This window comes from Pseudopodoces humilis, chromosome 6, assembly GCF_049639895.1.
Source record: "Pseudopodoces humilis isolate 2021_Gansu_Grassland_sample_001 chromosome 6, ASM4963989v1, whole genome shotgun sequence".
NCBI classification, from domain to species: Eukaryota; Metazoa; Chordata; class Aves; order Passeriformes; family Paridae; genus Pseudopodoces; species Pseudopodoces humilis.
The window spans coordinates 37660350-37684562 of record NC_142205.1 but is presented as its reverse complement, the minus strand read 5'-3'; the positions used below and the strand labels follow the sequence as shown (position 1 = coordinate 37684562).

At 34.7% G+C, this 24213-nt stretch overlaps 1 protein-coding gene across 2 annotated transcripts; it reads left to right on the top strand.

The window, feature by feature from the left end:
- The first annotated feature begins 285 nt into the window (after window positions 1-285).
- ANXA10 (annexin A10) lies at window positions 286-24202 on the top strand. 2 transcript variants are annotated; one of them, XM_005517611.2, is made up of 12 exons: window positions 286-450; window positions 6578-6659; window positions 8581-8675; window positions 12782-12895; window positions 14734-14824; window positions 15194-15273; window positions 17947-18000; window positions 18129-18222; window positions 19606-19701; window positions 20314-20372; window positions 21393-21515; window positions 22325-24202. In XM_005517611.2, exons 1-12 carry the CDS (start codon window positions 433-435, stop codon window positions 22391-22393), a joined length of 975 nt encoding a protein of 324 aa, XP_005517668.1. In that variant the 5' UTR covers window positions 286-432; the 3' UTR covers window positions 22394-24202. The 2 variants fall into 2 exon arrangements, with proteins under 2 accessions (XP_005517668.1, XP_087912722.1); XM_088056596.1 differs by lacking the exon at window positions 22325-24202 and having other exon boundaries at window positions 21393-21590.
- Window positions 24203-24213: the final 11 nt, after the last annotated feature.

Below are 24213 nucleotides of genomic sequence, written 5' to 3'. Positions count from 1 at the left end.
TTTCAGCACAAGGAAAGAAAAAAGGAACTAGACCAGATCCAATCCGAAAAGTAAATCATTAACACAAGCACTTTTGGTAGGTGAGGGTTTCATTCTGAATTCTGATTCCTAAAATCAACACAGCAGAACAGAGGGTGTCGTGCTAATGACTCTGTTTACTTACATTATAATCACACTTATTCAATACATGGTTAATGACTAAGCACACGGTAAATCTATAAAGCCCAAGGACACAAGGTACCTAGAGGTATTCTGCTTCATTGTTACTTTGGAGCCTAATGTACTTGGTATCAGTTTGATTGGATTGCTTCTCACAAATCTCCAAAACAGAATAAGGTTTAACTATAAAAATCATAAAATCATATTTACTCTTACTTTTAGTCTAGGGAAGCTACTATTCCATCTCAACAGAACTTGAAGACTCATATCAAAATGTATTGCGGAGATTATGTGAGTATAATTATTTTTTCTCTGAAATCTTCCATAAGTTTTCATTCCTCTTGAGTTGTCATCACATGTGTTGGGATCCATTTCCCTTCACTGGTAGAAATTAATCGTAGGTGAAGATAATTTATTTGTGATTTGGGTCTAATCCTGGTGTTACTTATATATATCTAGTGTCTGAAATGAAGATTAAAATATAAAGAATTATCAGTTCCTATCAGCCACATAATTTTACACCTTTCGAGATAAAACAACTCAGGACTCCTTGTAAAGTCCTTTAGGTGGGTTTTCTATGTTTGTGCTTAGCTGCTAAAAAAAAAAAGCTAAATTACATACTATCACCCAACTGAATTAAGGATAAAATGATGAATTTTTCAGAAGATACTTATTTCTGGCACTGTTTCAGGGGGGGTTATGATTTGACAAGACCATTTGTAGCTGCATAAAGTATTTTAATAGCTTTATAATTTATAAACATTTGGTTTTGTTCATAGCATGAAAAAAATTTTACAGTTAAAAAAATGCTACCTCTACAAGAGCCACAACACAGGAAGAGTTTTCAGTGATTTTTCCCCATCATAAAGCTGTACAATATATTAAAGGCTTCACTAATGCTCTTTGAGAAAGAAGTGTTTATAGTGAAATTTTAAATCTCCATTCTGGAAACTATTGGAGTTACTATTTCATGACAACGAAATATGAAATTTCTCTCTGTACCTGGCATACTGATCATTGTGTTCTCTAAGGATTTTCTTTCAATTATTATTGGTATGAATAATGATTCATTCCTTTCTACATGTACATTTCCAACAAACTTACAGATCAATATGGAATTTTCTAAAGGATAAATATTTTTCCCTTTCTTATTTTTAATAGAAAGTATAATTGGCTAATTATTCCAATATTGCCAGTAAAGTATTTCTTCTGATAAAATTATATTGAATATATTTGCTTTTCTAAAGTGATTGCTATTGTATCAGTATTAGTAATATGTTTGGTTTTCTGCAGTTTGGGATCTTGTATTCTTTCGTAGACAGTTAAGAACTTAAAAGAGATTTTCTTCTTAGTTTCTTTTTTTCTTTTTCTCTTTTAGTTACAGTGATTCTTTAATCTATTCCTGATAATTTAGGGGAGACAGAAGAAATACTATACCTTAAAAAGGCAGTAGATCAGTTTTAGTTGGAGAAGTCAAGAAATACAGTTTCTTTCCTTCTACTGATTTATTGCAACCAATTATATTTAAATAATTGACACTGCATCTGTATATAATATGTTGTCTGATATTAATGGTAGTACCTTAAAAAATAACTTCCAGAAGAAATTCTTTAAAGTCATTACAATTGGAAATTACCATATTTGCAATAATAACACAGTATTTTGATAGCATTATAAAGATACTCTAATAGATAAGACAATTTTTAACTATGGCAGACGTTTACAACAGTATGTAGGCTTAATATAATGTAACCATTACATATTAATCAACCTAATGAACTACTTGAGCAGAGGGGACACACGTTCCTAATTCTGATACACTGAATTACATTAAAATGCCCCAGAATAAATGGTTTCAATACAATCTCTATATACCCTCTTCTTCTAAACATAAAAAGGCACACTGATAAACCCTTTGTCTTTTCCTCATCAGAGAAGCAAGAGAGCAGAGAAGCAACTGTAGACAATGGGGAGCATATCAGTACCAGGAAAGACAGGAAAACCTGATTACAGGCTTTTTCTGAAAAGTATTGGGATGGATTCTCAGGTTTGGTAAATTTTTACTATTTATTCCAATTTCCATGTGTTATGGAATGGAAAGGCAGAGAAATTAGGTATTTTTAAGAACTATATCACTGGATCCTAAGAACAGACTTCCCTGCTGAGGCATCCAGACAGAATGGGGACATGTAAGGCAGAGCTGCATGTAAACATTCTCCCCTGGATGCTGCTGGTATTTCAAGATAAAGTTGGTCATGGAGCAGTGACAGTGTTCTCTGAAGAGACTCAGAAACAAAATAGCAGAAAAATCACTGTAGTAAATCTCAATCAAGAAAACAGGGCTTATACAGGACTGAGTGGTGAGACTGTTGCATTAATTTCTTCTCTACTCTTCTTTAACACTATTCTAGATTGAGAAAAAGTCTTAGAAGTACACTTTGGACTTAGAGATATTTTTCAAGGAATCCCAGAACATTGAATATACCACTAATTCATAAGCATAATAAAATAAAAAAAAAAAATCAGAAGCATTACTTTCAAAATGTGATTTGTTCTTTAAGATGATCTTCTTTATATTTTACACTACCCATACCAGTAATTACATACATTATCTGTGAACAATCAGATAGGATGGAGTCCCTCAAGATGAAGAATGAGATGTACAAACTGTTAACAGCAGCAGCCCTGCCAGATTCAGCAATGCAAGGCACCATCATTATCATAGATTACATACAAAAAATGGTTCCCTGTAGTAAGTATCACACGTAAAACTACCAGAAATTAGACAAGATGACACCTGTGACCTCTCTGAAATACATATACAGAGAGAGATTGAAGGCTTTGGAGAAAGAATTTTCTATTTAGAAGTATCCCTTCCACTACTGTATCATATATTATTGAAATTAAATGTAACATATACAATAAACTCACAGCAAACCAAAATACTCATGAAATTTTTATTTAATAAAGTTGCACACAAAGGATATCTTTTCAAAAGTATAGCTAGCTCGTAGCATGTGGTTAGCTAATAAAGAAAACATTTTATTTTAGCAGACATTCCCTATGGGAAATATTCAGACTAAGGAGTCTGACTTCAATTGTTTGTTATCAGCAGAATGACTTACTGAACAAATATTATTAGAAGGTTGTTCGTACTTTAGAATGCTTTTTCCATCACAAGACTGAATTGCCTGAAGTTTACACATCATAATTTGATAAAAGCAGCCTCACCTTTTACTGATACTTTTGTTGAACTGCTTATGACTTTGGTCAGAAAAAGCTATTACTTCCTTGCACTTGCACAGAAGGAAGGTAAATTTCAAGTATCATTTTCCAGAACCATTATAAATTTTTCAGTCCCTTTTCATTCTCTTTCGTTGTTTTGATTCATTCCACCAATACCACACAAACCTGTTCTGTCTGCTCAGCTTATTTTGGTTTACAGGAGAGTTAAAAGAACATGTGCAAACATAGCGGGATATGTATAAAGCGCCCACCTGGGCCACCTCTGTGGAGACAGATCTGTGTTTTGAACATGAGGATATCTTGAGATCAGAAAGAGGAATAAATACCTTAATGTCAAAAATCACCCAATCACCTCTGGAGATCTACTTGCCTTATCTTTAAGTGCTTCGACACTTCGTGAGAAAAAAAAGCAAAATATTTTTGATTTTTTTGGTTCTGAAAAATAGATGTTCCCTTCACCAGGATGCTGCAGAGGAAAGACAGTATGAAAACCATTTTTCCATGTTCAAGTACAGCAGTTTGTCTAACCCACAAAAAGGCCAAATTGCTCTTGGAAATTACTTTCCTCTGATGCTTTTTGAAGGCATTTTCTTTGTAATGCAGAAAAGTCTGTCATACTGAATCCTAAGCTCGTAATGAAAGCTCCAGCAAACTGATGACTATGTCATAAGGGATGCTAGAATCCAGATCCTTCTAGTGACTACACCAGACATTTCCCCTGTTTTCTTCAGAAAATTTGGCTCTATTTGTGCATATTTGTCAATCCACCTGTTCCTAGCAGTAACTCTGAACTTTATAATGAATTTCAATCACACTGGTAGAGGAATGCAATCTCTTCTGAAGTTCTGTGAAAACATTGTTCGGTGGGTGTGAGGGAACAAAATTCTATTACCAGTTTTAAAATATAAAAGCAGTTTGAAACTCAAGAGTTATTTATCCCACTGGCCTATCATTAGCCAAATAATACATGCATACTTTGGACTCAGCCATGGGACAAACCATATTTTACTTAGCTAGTGGTTGTCTCAGAAAGGATCCGATGCCTTGCGAATGTAGATGGCACAAGGAGAGGAAATTAACTGTAAGTAAGCAGAAAAACAGAGACAAAAGAATGAGGAAAGAAAACCAACTTGTTTTTATCTGCAGTATTCAGAGAAAAAGTTGATACCCAGAGCATAATGCAAGTTTCTTTATTACTCAATCCCACATTACTGAGACTAATGGGAGTTTCATAATGTTTACTTATTTAAAATATTTTATTGGAGAAATTCCTCTTAATTTCTTTATTTGAAAAAAATTATAGGATTATTAGGTTGAATAGAGAGTTGGTAGGCTATCTACCCCAGCCTTTGTTTATTAAGGGCAGGAACCAATAGCTCTCTGAAATCAATACAAATACTTCCATCGATGCTATCTGTGAAATTAGGATAAAGTTCTCATAATAAGAATGTTGAGCAGTCCAAAAATGTCCCTTCCCTTCTCAACTTACAAAAATATTTCTATTACTTTCTCACGATTTGTTTTACTTGTGTGGATGGCTTGAGGAGCATTGTATTTAGAGAAATTATATTCTTGATTTCTGAAGCTAGTATCAGTGGATCCCTATTCTACACATACATTAAGTGCCAAGTGAAGCTTAGGTTACACAGACAATTCTCACAATGAAAAGGAAGGCAGGAAAAGTCTGCAATTCATTTTAGTTACAACAATATATATTAATCTAAAAAAATTAGCTTAAGTGTCACTGTGTGCTCTATGGTCAATATTTATCTCCCTATTTCCAAAACACTTTTTTTTCTCAGCATTTTGACAATTGGTTTATGAGTAAAAAGGCCCTACATACTTTATGCTCAGCTGTAAAAGTTGGGCCTTGTATTTAAATGATGAGCAGAAGGATGTCAGTCTACCAATGCTTTTTTGTGTACAGGCATGCTGGTCTATTAGTACTTTTTAAATAACTCCTCCAAAAATCTGAGGTTTCTGGCTATGAGCTTTTTCTCACTCAGCCACAATTTGTTCCTACCTTTGGTTGGTGGGCTCAAAATAATGATCAAACATATCAAGAAATGGTGTCTTCCTTCTCAGCTAAAATACACAATTCTATTCTTGCTTGGTGCTTTTTAATTCCTCTGCTTGGATTTCAAGCCAGGCAAGAGTGATTAGTGGCCATGCACAAAACTTGTGTGTATGTCATCTTGTGTGAAGGCACAATGTACAAAACACTTCCAAGTGTACGTAAAGCAGGCAAGTAAACAAAAAAATTAATTAGCAAAATCCATGTCAGCCCTGATTCTAGGAAGTATTCGTAAAAATACCCCATTCATACTTATAAAATAAATCCCATTTTTCTTTGAAATGTAAATATAAAGTTAATGGTGTTATTTTAATCAGATGTACTGACTGAGTCCAGGAACCATCATAAAAAAACCTTTATATTTGGTACATCGGGTAAAGCAGATAGAATTCTCAGGTTAACTAAAGCAGTTAACCAGGAGACAGAGCTAAGTATCTGTCAACCTCAGTTATTTTCTCCTGTTTGTATGGGTCTATGATTCTATTAAAATTAGTTCTGCTTATTATTCACAGATTTATTAGAAAGAATAACAAAAAATACATTAAATAAAGGATCGCTGAAATTGAAATAATTTAATCAGTTACAAAGCAACTAGAAAATTTGTGTTGTCTTCTACATGGCAATCTCAAAATTATCTCATACTTGGCAGTAACATCAATGCTTTAATAAATCACCAGGTTTGTAAGCAACCTATGAATCTCATTCATCATTTTCTCATTAGCTCTTCTGAATTAGAAATACCATGAGGAATAAATACTGAAGACTGTCAGGGATACCACAGATTAACTTTGAAATATAAAATAATATTTTTTAAAAAGGTTGGCAAAGGGATTTACATTTTAATGTAAATCCTCACCATTTTTTTTCCTATTCAGGCCTAACTCATGCTAGGGGCAACTTCCTCCAATATGGTCTGTCTTCCTATAATCCTTAAACTGCAAGTTTAAGTTCTGTTTCATAAATCAAAAATTATACATCCTGCTCCCCATGAAACAAAGAAAATTAAAAGTTATTTAAATTTGGTTTGCAACAGAATTACGCATATCATATTAAAAATGTTAAACAACTGAATTAAACTCTATTTTTTTCCTTTTGTAGACACAAGGAACAATTCTTCCTGCTCCAAATTTTAACCCTATAATGGATGCCCAGTTGCTAGGAGGAGCCCTACAGGGAATTAGTGAGTATCTTGAAAGATTCTAACACCAATTTCCTCTTTTTCAGAAAGCTCTCATAAAGCATTAGGCAAAATATGAACTCGTAAAATTATCACCACCTATCTGCAGATTCTTCAAGGAATCACAATAAGACATACTGATGATGTCCAAATAAATCATTTGCATTTACAGGAACAAAGAGTTCATCAAGATTAATCTAAAATCCTTACCAACACTGACAGTAATGAACATTTCATTGAAAAACAAGAAAAACAGAATTCTATGTTACGTCACTGGAGTGAGGCCCAAGAAATGAAAGGATTTTAATTGTAACTTCAACAATTAAGTGCTACCAAGGTCTGCTAGGTCTCTTAATCAGTCATAACAAACAAAAACAAATGGAGTAGAAAGCTTAAAGAATTCATTATCTTTGCAATTTTTGCTTTCAGTGTTTGTTCCAAAAAATCTTTTGTTCACAAAAGCATTTTCCTCAGTTCAGATTTTTGTATTTTCCTATTGAACTTTATTGGTATTGCCAAGGGTCAAAGTATTGATCTACTTTTTTTTTTTTTTTTGTCTGAAACACTTTTTTCACTTTAAAACTGTTTTCTGTATCAGAGCTTTTATATCAGTTGGGCTTTTCACAAGATTGTACAGCACCAAATCTTGCATGCTCTTTTCATTTTCTTTAATGAAAATGTGAGGACTCAGATTTAATGTTGAATGAACCATAATAAGAATTATTCATCAAGGGGAATCTGAAGTATCTTTATGATCAAATTGGCTACAGATGAAAAGTTTTAAACACCTCACACTTCAAACAGTACTTTTAAGGAAATGTTGCTAACATGAAAATATAGAGATTATATTCATCACTTAATACTCTAAATTCAAGTACATTAACCTTAATTTTAGTCTTCCTATCAAAGTACATGGAACAAAGCTGCAATTTAAATGACAAAATAAACAGTTCAGCTTCAGAGGAGGTAAAGTCACCATATCCTTGACAGGTACTGACACTCTGACCCTTAATCCTGCACATGACATTCATTCTTATCAAGATTTTCAGTCACCTCTGCTGTCCAGCTGATACCAGTGGTAATACACAAGTGAATAAAGTGTTATATTTATGTTTTTAATATTTCCTATATCTGTATCCTTCTCAGTTTTTACTATAGAGACTATGAAAGCTGTAAAGATTCCTAGTGATAACTGTTTTCTGAAAAGTAAAAAGGAACCATTATGTACAATATGCCAACCCTTAGGATGCAAAAACATTTCAAAACCGCAAAATCCTTTTCTGAATATGTTAATTATATTACTTTTCACAAGCAATAATACTGATTCTATAATAGTGATTCATTATAGAAGTATGTTCTACCTATTAAGCAAACCATCATAGGTAACCTTCAATAAAATGCCCCTTAGAAATGGAATACAATACTATATTTTAAAACTTCATAACTTACTTTATACAGTTCCTTTGAAATTATAACTTTGAGTTTTTTAACAAATAATCTAACAGCAATTTGTCATCCCCATGAAAGAGATCCCTAATTCTTAAATGACAATTTAATCAAAATCAACAGAACACACAAGTATGACTTCCAAGGCTCAGCCACAAATCCTGCTACTGAGCCTAGTTCAGCATCCATGAAAGCCTCTGTTCTATCAATGCTTTTAAATCCATTGAGCTTATGAGAGGTGATGATGCATCTGGTAGCAACAGACTGCTTCACTTTTTGATGGTATTACACCAGCAAATGCAAGATACACAAGCAGAATAAATATAACTGATGTTGTTAAATATTAGTGAGATATTAGTTTCTTGATCATTTTTTTCAAAAAATTAGTATAATCTTCTTAAACAAAACACAAGCAATCACAAATGTAAGTAATTAACAGCAGTTTGTTTATTTAGAGTCTGTGTCATTTCCTTTTCAGGTTGTGAAAAAGATGTGTTGATTGAAATCCTAACTCAGCGTTGCAACTCCCAGCGGCTCATGATTGCCGAGGCGTACAGAGACATGTACAGCAGGGTACAACAGAAACACTTTGTACTTTCATTAGTTCTTTCTCTCCTGTCTCCTATGCAGCTGTCAGCCCTTCTCTCAGGTCAGTCACTGGAACCACAAGCCTGTCAGACAGCTGGCACAACAGGCTGGCACACAACTTTCTTTGTTGGCTATTGATACCTCTGATGGTACCACCTTGTCATTTCTACAGCAGAAGCACTGTCTGCCACACACAGAGTTAAAAGAGGACAGGAAAAGTTCCTTCTTCTACAGTCCATTCTTCTCTCTTGACCAACCTAAAATTTCTGAACAGACTTAGTTCTTCCTTTTTTGGGGTTCTGAAATACATTTTTTAAGTTTTTGGAATAAATCATAAAATAGTATTGCATAGTAAATTGTATAGTACAATAGTATTGTAACCAAAGAAAAACACCATACAAAGAGTTACAGGCTTTTTGTCTCACTCACATAATGACTAATGTTCACATCTCAAGCACTGACATTCTCACACCTTATTCCATATGATCTAAGATCACTATATCACTATAATCACTAAGCACAACACTCTTCTGAGATGCTTAAAGTTACGAATCTTTGAAAGGTGTCCAAAAATTTTAGGACATAAAAAGTTACTTTTTTAAAAAAAATGTATTCTGTCTATACTTACTGTATATAACAATGTAATTTTTTTATCCGAGTTCTTAAACATACACAGAGATAGATATTCTCATTGTATTTCCAGATATACTATTGCTAACCAACTAACTTTGGGAAAGTTGCAATGCCTGCATTTTTCTTAGCTGCTACAGCTACATAAAGATAAAAATAATACTAGCAACGCCTTTTGCAAAATTCCTGTGGAAGTCATGAAAAGCACAGTGTGAAACTAGATATTATTTGATTAAATTGACTAGACCTGTCCTTCCCCTGAAAGAAGCCAGACAAACACTTGTAACAAAATCCAGTTTTCTTCATTTCCTGAAGCCTGTAAAACCAAGGGCTCACTGGAAAATTCCTTGAAGGCCGGTGTCTGCTTGCCATTGAATCGATCAGCAAGAGTGAGAACAATGAGTTTGCATAAATGCTACCACATGGCCATCTCTCTTAATTAGGGTTTACTAGAAATGGTTCATTCAAAAACTCCACATTATATGCTTCTTTTACAGCACCAGTTCATTAACCAGAACACTGTATTTTTTTTCTTTGGGTAGCCACAAAGTTTTCTAGAGACAACCTTTGTGCCAACTCTATACTAAAATACCTCAAAACCGCTGACCCCTGAATAAGCTCAAACTGTCCTAGAACTGGAAGAAAAAGAGCTGGATTTAATCAGTGTAGTGGGTTGATTTTGTGTTGTTACTCCTCTTCAGGAGATCAATGACTTTATTTGGACTGTTAGAAAAAAAAATGAAACACACAATAATTGCGGTATTTTAGATGTAGCCCTGAATGAATAAGTATATTTTATAGAGACCATAAAAGAACAATAAGTGAATCATAGCTATCCACCTTCCAAGGACTGTGACAATGATTTAAATCAGTGCACCTAAATTATTAAACCTGTTTTTCCTATTATGATGTATTTATTAAGTTACTATCACACATGCAAACCACACTAGTTCAGTGTTTATCCATGCAATATTCCTCACTGAATTTTAATGTCACTTAGAGAAAACTAAAGTATGTCTACCCAAATCTACCCAAAGTGCCTGTGATGCGAAGTACCCAAGCCCATTCTTTCCAAGTGTTCATTTATCTCCTTCACCACTGGACAGTCATTCTCTACACCATCCATAGCAGCTGGCTGGTTTGTTTTAACCTTTTCTCTACAGTGTATCAACTGGACCTATCACTTTAAAAAGGGAAAATATTTAAAAGCTTTTTATCATGTTTTTATCTTTAATTTCTGCTATCTGATACATGAAGATGATCTAGAGATAACACAGTATCACAATAAAGAATTGGCAAATGTCCTTCAGGAATGCAGTTCATATTCACAGAAAACAATTATTGACTTGCTCATCACTAATGTAGTTGGCTTTTCTTTTCAAATCAAAAAAATAGTAATAAATCAGTAAGTTATGAAAACACATCACCTTTAAATTCATACCTCTTTCAGCCATATGAGTCAACATGAAGTGCTGTAAAGCCAGTGGACACAGACCTAAAGACCTAGAAGAAAGAAAAAAGCCAAAGAAAACCTCAGATGTCCTTTTTAAGAATATCAGTCTCTAAATCTATGACTAATAATGGAAAGGAAAGGCAAGAAAGCGGTTTCATATTCCAGCAATAGGCTACAGTATATTCTAACAATCATGGAACGTACTCCAATACACCCACAATTTTAATTCAAATGAATTCATTAGGCACTAGTTACACTCTACAGTGCAAGATTCATCATGACACTCTTGACACTTTCTAAATAAACCCCACCAAGAATGTAATGTATCTTGACTTGAATTGCTCCAGCTGTGCTTTGAAAGACAATTTAGCAAACATCACACTTCCCTGGCGGTTATTTGCCCCACTGGTTATATTGCGTTGAGCAAATGCACCATTTGGCAGTCTCAGTTTATGAGTGGTAAACACCACAGGCCAGAGAAGAGACATGGCAAGGCAAAACCAGTTTTAACCATCTCAGTGCAAGTCATGGAAAACCTGTTGGTCTAATCCTTTTCCCTCTTTCACTTCTCAATCTTCACTGCTCAATATGGTAGCCACTATGGCCATTCATTAGACAAATGTAAACTGAGACACATCAGAAGGAGAGAAATATTAAAAAAATAAAAATAAATACCTGAACTAGCTGCATGATTCGGACATACAGAGAAGTTTTAAGATTCCTTCTTACAATTAGCCTTCAAGGATTTCTTACAGCAAAGATGATTAGGAAATTAAAATAATGACAACTTAGAGTTGTCTTTTCTTATTTCCAATACTTTCCTTAGTTCTGATTGCAGGAGTAATTTTTAAGTAGTATCAGTTTGTATTATTAATCCATTTTCCCACAGGCATGTTGTCAGAAGTAAAATGTCTTAATTAATTAATTTCTACTCCATGTGTGATTTAGTGATTGTCGAATGAATCTAAAGTACATTCACTGAAAACTGTGTGTGTTTCTTCATCATAAATTTAATTTTTAATATGCATATGTCATCCTTCATTGCTTCTCTAGCTATTAAATTAATTATATTCAGAAATGTATCAAAATCAAAGTACAGACCTGAAAAAAATACAGTTCTGGAAACACACTCATTTATACAATGGAAACTGTTTCTGGCATGCCTTTCAATTTAGACATAGACTAGAACATATCTTACAGGTGTCTAGTGCTGCACAGAAAATATTTTAAAAAAGACTGCACAAGTGTCCTCAATAAGAAACAGGAAACATCAATAATAACTTAAACTTTTGGTATTTGCAGAGTTTTGAAGGTTTCTATTAGGAATGGGAAGAACGGAGAGGAAACTCTGATCCATTACTCAGCTATCTGGCAAGAAAGATCTGAGAAATATGAGGAGGAAAAGGGGTGTTCCATGTTATTAATGCAGCATCTATCAAAAATAATGAATTCAGTTTGAATGTAAAATATAACTTAATTGAAGCACATAATCTTCCAGCTATCCAAAGCTGATATTTTATATACTAGGAGCAATACAGATGATTTTTCTTAAATTATTCACATCTAAATTGTTCAGTAACACTGAAAAAACCAAAAGAAACCACCTGTGTTTTATGAGAGCCATCTTCCTAGGGTGCTTACCTCTCTGGGATTCACACAGGGAATATGTTAAGGGAAGCTACAGATGCTCTCCTGTGATATTAAGTTTTCCAAGACTTTAATAGTTGCACTTAAATGTGTGCATTTTCTTCTCTGTTCTAACGAACTGAAAACCAACAATCCATTGTGGCCTACTGGCTTGTGCACCTATTCTCATCTTGCTCACACTAGTAGAACAAGCACGTACTATTTAAAAGAATATTTGTTTACTTAATCTTAGCCAGAATTCATCTTTAACAGTTCATCCTTAATCATTTACAGGGAAAACCACTAATAATTTTCTAAGATGTTTTAATAAAGTGTGACTATAGAGATAATCCTGTCAGTGAACTTTCTTTTTCTTTTCAAGGATCTGATAACAGACATAAAAGAGAATCTCTCTCATCACTTTAAAGAAGTTATGGTTGGCTTGATGTATCCACCTGCCTCCTATGATGCCCACGAGCTTTGGCATGCCTTGAAGGTAATCTGCATAGTCAGACTTGTTTAGAGTTGCAGTTATTAATTAGAGTACTGGAGATATGTTAATTTGTTATTTTTGTTTTTACATTTCATTGGTTGATAAACTAGAGAAAATTAGTACACTGGTAGTGTACTATCATATAGTCCACTAGTCATGAGAAATACAGTGGTGTTTCAAGTTTATTCATTGGTATGCTAAAACTAGCATAAACAATATCCTTATCATGGAACAAATACAACCCATTTAACACCCATGGTAAATTCAGAAAATGAAGAAATATTTATACAGGGACATGTAAGGTGCTGTTTTTGCAAGCATTTAAGCATTTATGTATGTTACAAACCAAATTTATTTCCACAGCCAGTGCCATGCAGTAAGGCTCCACCTCTCTAAAGACCAATACTTCTTTAGCAGAACATGACTTTGCATAAACAGTTACAAATTACTCTGTGACAAAGCAGTGGTAACTCCACTAAAACAGAACTGATTTGCCATTTTGAAGAAAATATATCTTTTTCTTCCCTGGATCTGAGACTGCAATCCTCACACAACTGAAGTTTTGAAAGAAAGAAAGAAAGACATTTTTTCAAATATCAAGTCATTAAATGGAGAAATTCATTCCCACAGGGCATTGTGGAGACCAAAAGCACAACTTAGTTCATAGATGACTTCAGTATATTCTTTGAAACCAGGCTGACTGTTGGCTATTGAAAATAATAATTCTTTTCAGGAAATTCCTGAATTACCAACTCCTAAAAGACAGGAAGGCATATCAGAGTTCAATCCTGTTTTCATTTTCTTTCCAAGAATATTTGCTACTGTCTGCTGTCACAAAGAAGACACAGATTACACGACTTTGGGAAAGATGATTTATCTTGCCAATTTTGAGGATTCTGCCCCCACCCCACCCCCACACCAAAAAAAAAAAAAAAGAGTTAATAGTTTTTTCTTGTTCTTCAGACACTTAATTTTTAGAACTACTGGTATGTCTTTATTATAGTTGGCATTAAAAGGATTTTGAAATATCATTACTAATAAAGGAATCTTGTCTTTCATTAATATTATTGACAATAATATTTTATTTTATTTTTTCCTAAATGTGGATCAAGCTTAAACTTTCTTACAGTATTCTATCTTGACCTGGATTCTTATGGTCAAGGTAAAAAAAAAAAAATCAGCTCATGTGTATCCATGGGCTCTGAAGTTCTCCATTTATCTCAAATGCACAATAGTCATTAACACTACCCATGTGCATATCAAAAGCACCACATCCTATGTCAATTGAAGTTTATAAAATTAATTCACACCCTATGGGAAAATACAGTGATCTGCAGCACTGCATGTACTCCATGGTGCTTTCCTTTAATACCAAGTTCTATGCTAGATATTACAGATTGTAGCATCTCCAAATAACTTTAAAAAAAAAAAAAAAAAAAAAAAAAGAGATAAGAAGATAGAAGACCAACGTAATACCTATGCTCATGTCTGCTTAAGATTTCCTGAACACTTGCTAGGGATATGCTCAATCTTTGCTTCTGATTTCTTTCAGCAAACAATAGTTCTTACTAAAGCTCTGAAATTATTCCCATTATGTTTCAGTCAACACTAATCTTGCTTCATTTCCCACTTGCTAATGTACATGCTGAAATTCAGATTTAGAAATGTATTTGAAATACTGGATTTTACTACTAAAGTAATTTAAACAGGTAGATTATGCAAAAGTACACTACAGTAATTGCTATTATTTTGTTATTTCTGACAAGGACAGCATTGCTTTCTTCTAAAAATTGGGATTTCTACTACACGACATCTTTTCATATTCACTTCTTTCTGTACAGGGCGTAGACACAGAAGAAAAATGTCTAATTGACATATTAGCCTCAAGATCAAATATGGAGATCTTCCAGATGAAAGAAGCCTACCTAATGCGTAAGCTTTTTTACCAAGTGCAGAGCAGCAGCTGTACTATGTGTGTTCTGGAGGTATTAACACATACAAAGGAACAGAACTACAAAAAATTCTCAGTACAGACTGGTTCCCTTACCACATCCTCTCCCATAACTATATACAAAAGGTTGAAGCAATGGGGTGGGTGGGCAGGCCAGTGGGGAAAGTGGCTGAGGGCCCCCCAGCAGGGCTACACAGATGTACCAGCCCCACAGCCAGGTCCTTGTAGAACCTGCCCAGGTTACACTGGACTAGAATAAACCTATTTATCCTTTGTTTGATAATCTTCATTTGTACTATTACGATCGTGTTCATTTGTGATTTAGATTGTATGTTTTTGGTTTAACATAGAATATAATACTGATCTTCAACAAGATATTGATTCTGAGACTTCAGGTCACTTCAGAGATACACTCATGAACCTTGCTCAGGTACTGTAAAAACAAGAACTATGACTTATATTTCTAAAAGATTCATAATAACTTTCAACAGTATTTGATAAGTTTTACATTTTATGGTGACAGTGATTAAAGCTAGTTCAATAGGGCTGCACTTAAAGAGTCAGGAGGGAAGCTGATGAGGAACAGAAACTGATTCCTTCATCTATTCTGACTTAGACTTTGGATAGCAGATGGAAACAAAGGTAAACAAATTATTTTATAAAGTCCCATTGGTATTCAACTGACAACCCTTTGCTCCATCTGTCTCATCTCAAAAGGAGTCTACTTGCATGTACAAATGTGATTGTCATTTTTAAAAGCATGTGCTTTCACCATTATCAGAATACATTATAAGCCAGTCAAACATTATGTGAAAATAGATATATTCACATTTGACTAAGAAATAAAGAATTAAAGAGTTTACTGCTTAAAATATAATGTTGTTTGTGATACTGCATATGCTAAAACACAAAATGCTAGCACAAAGGCAAAGGAATTATCACTTTTACATACCAACCTTTGCAGTTTTACCAGTCTGTAGTTTATACAACAGAGGTCATCCTTGTCATTCTCATTGTAGTCACTGTGCTCATTATCTTTAAAATCTTTTGTAAACCATAGTAACAAATAATGGACTGCCATGAGATAACAGCATACATAAGGTGTATTTGTAACTTTATACACATGCATGTCTGTGCAAAAACTTCTTACACTAATTTGAAATAACAGTAGGCTTCACTGAAGTAAAAAACCAGAAGTTTCAAAAACAGAAGAGGAAATATAAAGAGGAAATATTTTTTCTCGTGCTGGATGTTTTTTCACTTATAATAAAAATTCTTCCTTGCTTAAAAATGAAGAGTTAGAGATTAAGCAACCTCACTTCTCATAATTATTAAAACCATGGGACATACTACACCCATCAAATGAACTAAATTTAAAATAATCTCAGATTATGTATTACCAGTCCTAATTTTTTTAAACCGCAGGTATTGATAAAGAGACCCAAAATCAGCAATTACATGGCTAAAAAAATCCGCTATTTCACTCAAGGAAGAGTTGTAGGAAATTTCATCTTGACTCAGTTATACTGTATACTCCTGAAGATTGTTAGTCAAATTACTCATGCTTCATATCATCTTATATTAAAAGTCAGTGATCCTTCATTAAAACATACCCTTTCTAGTTTATAACCATGCAACACTTCCAGTGCATCTTTTAATGCTTTTTTGCAGAAAACCTCTGCAAAATTTGATTTCTATTAAATCAGACTACTGAGAGAAATCAACATGCTCCATATATGCAGGGCAAACTATTCAATTGCTATAGTATTGTATTTATGGTTTTCATGTCCAGCCTGAGGCAGATTAGAAGTTATAGGTTAGGGTCCTTCCTAAAGAAATTAACAGAGTTACAATAGTTTCAAATTCAGGCTAATTAATATTCTAGTCTGAGACAAACAATTTATTCTGATTCTCTTTTTTTGAGTATTGAAATACGATAATTTTCTACAATTTAAAACATGATTATAGAAATGTTACTGGAGAAAGTGGGCATTTGACTCATGTAGAGCATTATTAAAGTTATTTTATTGCTCACTGCCCTGTCTTTATTCCTTTGTTTTCTTGTGTATGTAATTTTATACAGCCATTCCATCATAATACACTTTAGATAATTTATCTTACTACTAAAAATTTCACTGTGTGAAATTCTCACCATTTAATTAACATGTAAATTAACATTTTTAACAAAAAGAACTACAAATAAGTCATTCTACAAACTAAAAGCCAATACCTAATTTTAATCCTCCCCTTCACATATAAGGTAACATGACTGTAAATTTAAACTAAATTGCTTCAATCACATGTTATTAAGGCAGTAATTTACATGAGCTTCAGATTCTTAAGAGTCCTGCAAACAAGGCTGATTTGTATCCTTAAAAGATGACTAATGGTTATAAAAGCAATTCCAAAAGTAGTGTGCTCTTCTGTTTTTCTAACTATATAATTAAGATCACAGTGTGTTTACTAAAGAATTTTGCTTGGGTTGCATAACTGGAAAGCTATTAAATGTATGGGAAAATTAGAAGTATTCTTTTGGGGTTTGTGTATCAAAGTTGTCAATTTCCTAGTCTTGGATCTTAATTTTAGACAATGATTATGAGCAAGCAAAATCTCCATTATTTGATGAGCTTGCTCCTATGGTTTGTGCAGGAAGAAAAATACATTGAGAAAATATTCTTTCTGGTAATATGCATATTGATAAGAACTAATCAGTGAATGGAAAATGTTACTCCTATCCTTGTTTTCCCCTCAGTTACATATTAGAGTAAACAATATAACATCCATAATTCTGAAAATGGTGGTGGTCAGGTAAAAAGTTATTTAAAATAAGACTAAAAATGGGATAGGTTTATCCATTTCCCCCACTTTTTCTTTTTACAAGTCTGTTTGTCATTCCAGAATTCCTCTTACTAAAGAAAATTAAGACACAATATGATAACTTGAAGATGTTGTCCACATTTGCAAATTCAACCGTGTAGTATACTGATCCAACCTAAAAGTCTATGTTATCCCAAGAAATTAATCATAGCTTCACATACAGAGAACTTTATATTCCTACAATAGTTTCGCATTTTGAAGAATATGTATCTCTTTTTTGCCTCAGGGAACAAGGATGGAAGGATATGCAGACCCTTCTACAGCTGCTCAGGATGCAATGGTAAATATGCTCAGATATGAAGTTCTCAAACATTAGAAAAAAAAACAGAAAACAATTGTTGAAAAGTGATTTAGGACTTACTTAAAATATTTTATGTGGTTTCCCCCCCCCTTTTTCTGATATATTAGATTCTATGGGAAGCATGTCAGCAGAAGACAGGCGAACACAAAAACATGCTGCAAATGATTCTCTGCAACAGGAGTCACCAGCAGCTGTGGATGGGTAATCCAGCAGTTCAGCTGTTTCAACACAGAGTGCAAAGGAAAAATGCGACTCACTAAGAAAGCTATGCTTTGCATGCCAAGACAGTCAGTGTGCAGCAGGACATTAGCCTAAAACCTAAGTGTGAACTGTTGGAGCTCTCAGACTTCCACGATGTTAATGGGAATTTGGAAGTAATGCAAAACTGAACTTTGCCCGATGACTACTGACAGCTGTAAACAGAACAGACAGGCATCAGGATGCCAAATAACCCAGAAAAGAATGTGTGACCAAAGAAAGGCAAATGTTACAGCTGCACTGTCTACACATGACCCAACAGGATGAGGGAGATTTTTCTTAACTATTTTATTCATTTTTCCTAAGCAACTCTAAAGGGAGAAAACACCTTGGGAGAGCTGGATGGAGTATTTTCGACAAACATTTGCATGTGAAAACACATTCCTGTGTTGAAGCTTTTCCCAAGAAGTTTCATAGAAGTTTTGGATGGGAGCACTTCAGTGTTTACATCTGCTCTCAAGTAATGAACATAAACACAGAAACACAAGAGCCATTTTTATTTAAAACAGAAAATCAAACATAGCTACAGATTGCAGGAAATTTATGTGAGCTCATCCAAAACTTCCATTGTAGAAAATAAACCTATTTTATCCAGTGACAAGTTTGAGTTTCTGCTCTGCAGTCGAAAAACAGTCTGTCTGCTGACAAGTTTATCACTGTGCAGCCAGCTGTATTTCTTACGTTAGCTTCCAACAGTAGCTTAGAACTACTTTGCTATCATGGATCAACAAATTCATTCAGCTGATGATGACAGGATTAACACACCTGCTCTATGTTCTGCTCTCTTCCTGATCTCTGAGGGCCCTGCCTGTACTGTAGTCCTCCATAAGTTTTGTAGTCAGCAGAAAAAGAATTTTCCTTCTTCCCTAACTAAGAAAGCACACCCTGGATATTTGTGTGTCTGCACATCTGCATCTTGCAGCAAGCGTGCACGTCATGCACATCCTGGCTCCTTGCCACAATCCAGGAATCTTGCCAGTTTTAGCCAAGCCAAGCAAGGAAGTTGTCTTACTAGTGAGTCGTTCTTACAAGTGTCATAAACAGATGTTGCTAGATATGTGGTATGCAATCATTTTATACTGTAGGCTGAAGAACCCAGGGGGAGAATGTCCTAGAAGCCAGGTTTCAGGCTATTCATTTAGGTTGCCTGACCTGGGCAATATAAACATAATGAAACACTAAGAATAATAAGGGTAAAAAATAAACTCAATAGTTATAGTACTGGGGAGAAGCAAGGGAAAAATAAAAAAAATTAAAAAGGTGAGTTGATCATTATTAATGAACCAGAATAAACAAGATTTTATTTTCCACCCCCCCTCCCCCAAGTTTTCCAGGAGTTCCAAAATATCTCTGGGCAAGACATAGTAGATGCCATTAATGAATGTTATGATGGATACTTTCAAGAATTACTGGTTGCAATAGGTAATGTAAAGACATTATTTTTACTAGCAGCAATCTCTTAGTATATTATCTCTTGTGCATCAAGAATATTATTTTTCTGATATTTTATTCACTTTAATCTGCTATATTGTGCAATTAAATTTTCAGAGATAATTAGAAAAAAATATTTTTACTTTCCCATCTAAAAATTTATCTATGCAGCACTAGCTTCTGACTGAGCAGAACTAGTATCTACTTTAATTGATAATAAACTTTGTGTGATCAACGATAAGGGCATTTTCAACTGATTTTACACATATTAAATAACCAGCTAAGTTTTCAGGACTTTGGTGGTATATAAATAAGTTCCAAGCTTTATGTACATTTGTCTTTCATTTATAGAATATGGATAAAATATTTCTACAAATAGGACATGTGAATGTATTCACTGATGTTTAATAGGCCCTTTGATGCAGCAGCAATGAGCACCCACCACCAAATTATCAATACAGTTGTATTAGTGAATATCGGTAGCTTAATTTTAACCTGACGCATGGACAGCACTATTTAGCTTTATTTTTCAAGGAGTCCAAAGCCTAAAGAAATTATTTTATAACAATCTTCTGTTTACCTGTTGCAACTCTTCCCTCCTAGTTCTCTGCATTCGTGACAAGCCCTCCTACTTTGCTTACAGGCTTTATAATGCAATTCACGTAAGTAGTCATTCTACTTAATGTCATAGAAAGAAACTTCCCTATTTTTTTTTTGTTTCTTTGCTTGTTTGATTATTCCTAAACAAGTAGTTACAAATCAGTCTCTGCAATCTTTAAGGTGTGATTTGTGTGTTTTATAGTTGTTGGTACCTACATAAATTTCAAAGCAGTAGTGCCTAGGCAACTAAGCAGTAAAAAGTGCCTAAGCAGGAGAACTAAAAGGTTAAGTATTTAGATACCTTAAAAAATTATCTGTCAGCTGGCAATTTTTTTTTAATTGAAGACTTTTTTCTATGCATGGTAACTCCCCCTGCTGTGCATTATTCTTACTACGTTATTTTTTGTCTCTAGAGATTTAATAAGTATGGCTAAAACTTAAATAATAAATTAAGGTTACACAAAGACAAATGGTCATATTTCTTTGTAGGACTTCATGCAGATTCTTTTTTTTTTGTGTGTAACTTCTTTTGACTTTTTTGCTGCCACTAGATGTCCCCATTCTTCACGCAATGACATTATGAAATTATTTAGAAACAGTTAAAATAAAACACATCTAAACCCAAACTATGTAAATTCTAAAGCTATGGTTAAGAATCTCACAGAAATCACATGAGGGAGCAGTTTTTGTGAAATAGATTACTGGTCTCATTATAGTTTAAACAGACTCCACAACAACAGTCACAACTGCTACTCACAAACTGAATTCCTAAGAATACGGACAAAAGTTTGTCAAATTTTCTTTTTTAAAACATTTCAGTGCATGGATAAATCACTGGCATATGGAGATACCCCGTTATTCAGTTACATAAATTGTATTATTTGAGTACATGAAAACTGTAGGATAAAATCCTTAGATTCCTTTAACATCTAGAATACCTTTATGGGTAGACCTTTTATATGATACATACTTATATATCCCATACGGGTATATCTTATCTGTTAAACATTCATATAAGCACACACAGATGGGCAAACTATCAAGTTTCCTCTCATTTTCTTTTTTCTCTTTTTTCATTTTAGGACTTTGGGTTTCACAATAAAACAGTTATTAGGATCCTCATTGCCAGGAGTGAGATAGACTTGATGAACATACGTCAGCGATACAAAGAGAGATATGGGAAATCACTCTTCCATGACATTAAGGTAAGTTTTTGCAAATTTCTGCATATATTCAGCACTGGTATCACACAGACTGTACCACTCTGTTTAAACATTTAGTTTAAAATAAAACAAACAAAAAAGCAAGGTGTAAAAACAATAGCACATTGTCAGTGCCTCAGTTTGATTTGAGTAAGCGAGCAATTCACTCTCAACTCACTCTCTGTGATTTTATCCTTCCCCAATGCAAGATGTGTATATAAACAGGGTATGACAGTGTGTGCTGAACAAGAGTTTGTATGAGTGGTTTCTATACTAATTGATAACATCTCATGTTAATCTGTAAGGCTAGGCTGGTACCACTTTTGTGCAAAACTGAAGTAAATATCTGATTTTATCCATGTGCTTAGGTAGTACCTTCACAAACCCTGCTCCCCTTGTACTCCTGATCTGTTTTTTAAAACAAAACTTTGAATCTGTTTAATTGCACAAAAAAATGTCTCTTGCTAAGACACTACCTGTTTAATGTCACTATAATCCATCTGCAAGATGCGCAGCAACTTTACAATATTGCTCATGAATTTTTGGTATTGAACTTGAGAATTAACAAACAGATTTGATCCAGCCTTTCAAAGATAGATTATTTCAAGGTGCCCAAGCAACCAAAGGCCATGGCAAGTGAAATTGAAAAAAATCTCAGCCTAGAATCCATGTGAAAACAGTGTAATGTTTTACAAAATCTTACAATAGTCTTTGTCACATACCAAGAAAAGAAAAATTCAGAAAAACTACAGTCAGAGAAATGTTGATTTTATTTATTTTTATTTTTTGATTTTATTTTTTTTTCCTTGCAGCATTTTGCTTCAGGGCATTACGAGAGTGCTTTACTTGCTATCTGTGCTGGTGATACAGAAGATTATTAAGAAGATGAACTCTGAAGGCAGTGCAAACCTATTTTAAATAGAAATTGAAGCTATACGCAATGCACTAACTGTAAGAGATCCCTATTTCACATAATAAAATGGCAAAATCTGTGTGTACTGCACTTTTGCTAATATTAAATCTTTCTTGAGACAGGAAAAATGTTGGCAAGAACATGGTGTTTCCCTAGTTCTAATTAATATTTCTGGTTTTATGAGTAATGTAAATTAATGGAGCAAGTGGAAAAATTACTCCATATAAGCACTTGTTTATCATTTAGTGTCAGAACATCCCAAATATTTATCAACAGGCTCTGGAAGAATTTATTCACTTTCACACTGGAGAGAAAAATAATACTTTGCTTTATTTACATTTAACAAGAGGATTTCTTCCTTTAAGGATTTTTTTTTCCTTGTCTTTCCCACTTCCTATACCTCATATTTTATGCCCTTGAACATTATTATTTTAGTTACTACCAGAATTAGCATCTGCCCCCATCTATTATCAGTCACTCACCAGAGTGCTTTTATATTCTTTTACTTAGTTAGCTCACATACTTAATGGCCTTTCCCCCATTCTGCTTGAAACTAAAGTAAAAATTAGAATCAAGTACTCCATCCGTTCCAGTGCCGTGCGCTGGGAAACCTGGAAGATGAAGCATTACCTAGCTTTAAGTAGAGAAGCTCCAGAGGATTAAACTCTGAATTCCACTTTTACCTATCTCATTTTAACCATTAATATCGACGTCGGAGGCATACTATCTCATACTACATATGAGAGCACGGAGGCTTTATCCAGGATGCCCTGGGTAGTACAATTAAAGAATTGACTGCTGCTGGGTAACATTGCACCTCCGAGTGAGGCTGAAGGATGCGGCGCTCCCTGGAACACCCACGGACAGTCTGAGATAGCAGCTGGTGACAGCAGCTCCCACAGCAACAAGGAAAGCCAGCAGAGCCCAACCTCGACTCCTCGCCCCACGGAAAAATGTGACGCTATTTTAAATATCCCGCCTCTGTTCAGGGCAGCCTATCCGTGAGCCTTCCAGCCTCCCCGTATGTGCCTGCTGTCAGCCTCTTACGGAAACAGAAGTGAGGGAAAATTCACTAAAATATCTGCCCGTGGCTTTTCTCCCGCCGCCACAAGGTGTCCAACTGGACACAGACCTTCGGGATGTTTTCAGAGGTACTTGCTGCAGATGCAGTCCGTGTGACTGAATAAAGCAGTGCTACAGAAAGGCACAAATAAATACGTGGTTGCTTTTGCACCGTTTGCACCTGTTGCTTCCCTCAGCCTCTGGAAATAACACCTACATAATTACAGCGTATCTGGCTTCTTTGCAAATACCGACATCGTGTTACAAATATATTGATTTACAATAAAATTTCTTTCAAATCTCTCTTGAGTTTGACTCACTTCCAAACACTTCGGGCGGGTAATAAAATTGTTAAGCCAGAACTTTGGGAAGAACGGCTCTGGGTGTAAAAATATTTTTCTTTAAAAAAAGTGGGGGGGAGGTGGAGGGAGAAAGGAGAATGAGCTGAGCACTGTCCCAAAGCACTGTCCCAATTGCTCAGCACTCACATAATTCCAAACCGAAGTTACGTTCTGATTTTGCAACTGTAGCTGGAGGTTGCTCCCAACAGCCGTACCTCGGCACTGCTGAGTCACTTCGTTTTAACTCCGCAGATTTCCAGAAGGCAGCAACGACACTTCTTAATGGCAACCGCGCCGACCACCCAGGGCTTCCCGAGCTCCCATGGCTTCCCGACCACGCAGGGCTTCCCGAGCTCCCGTCCCAGCACGTGAGGCGGGAGCTCCG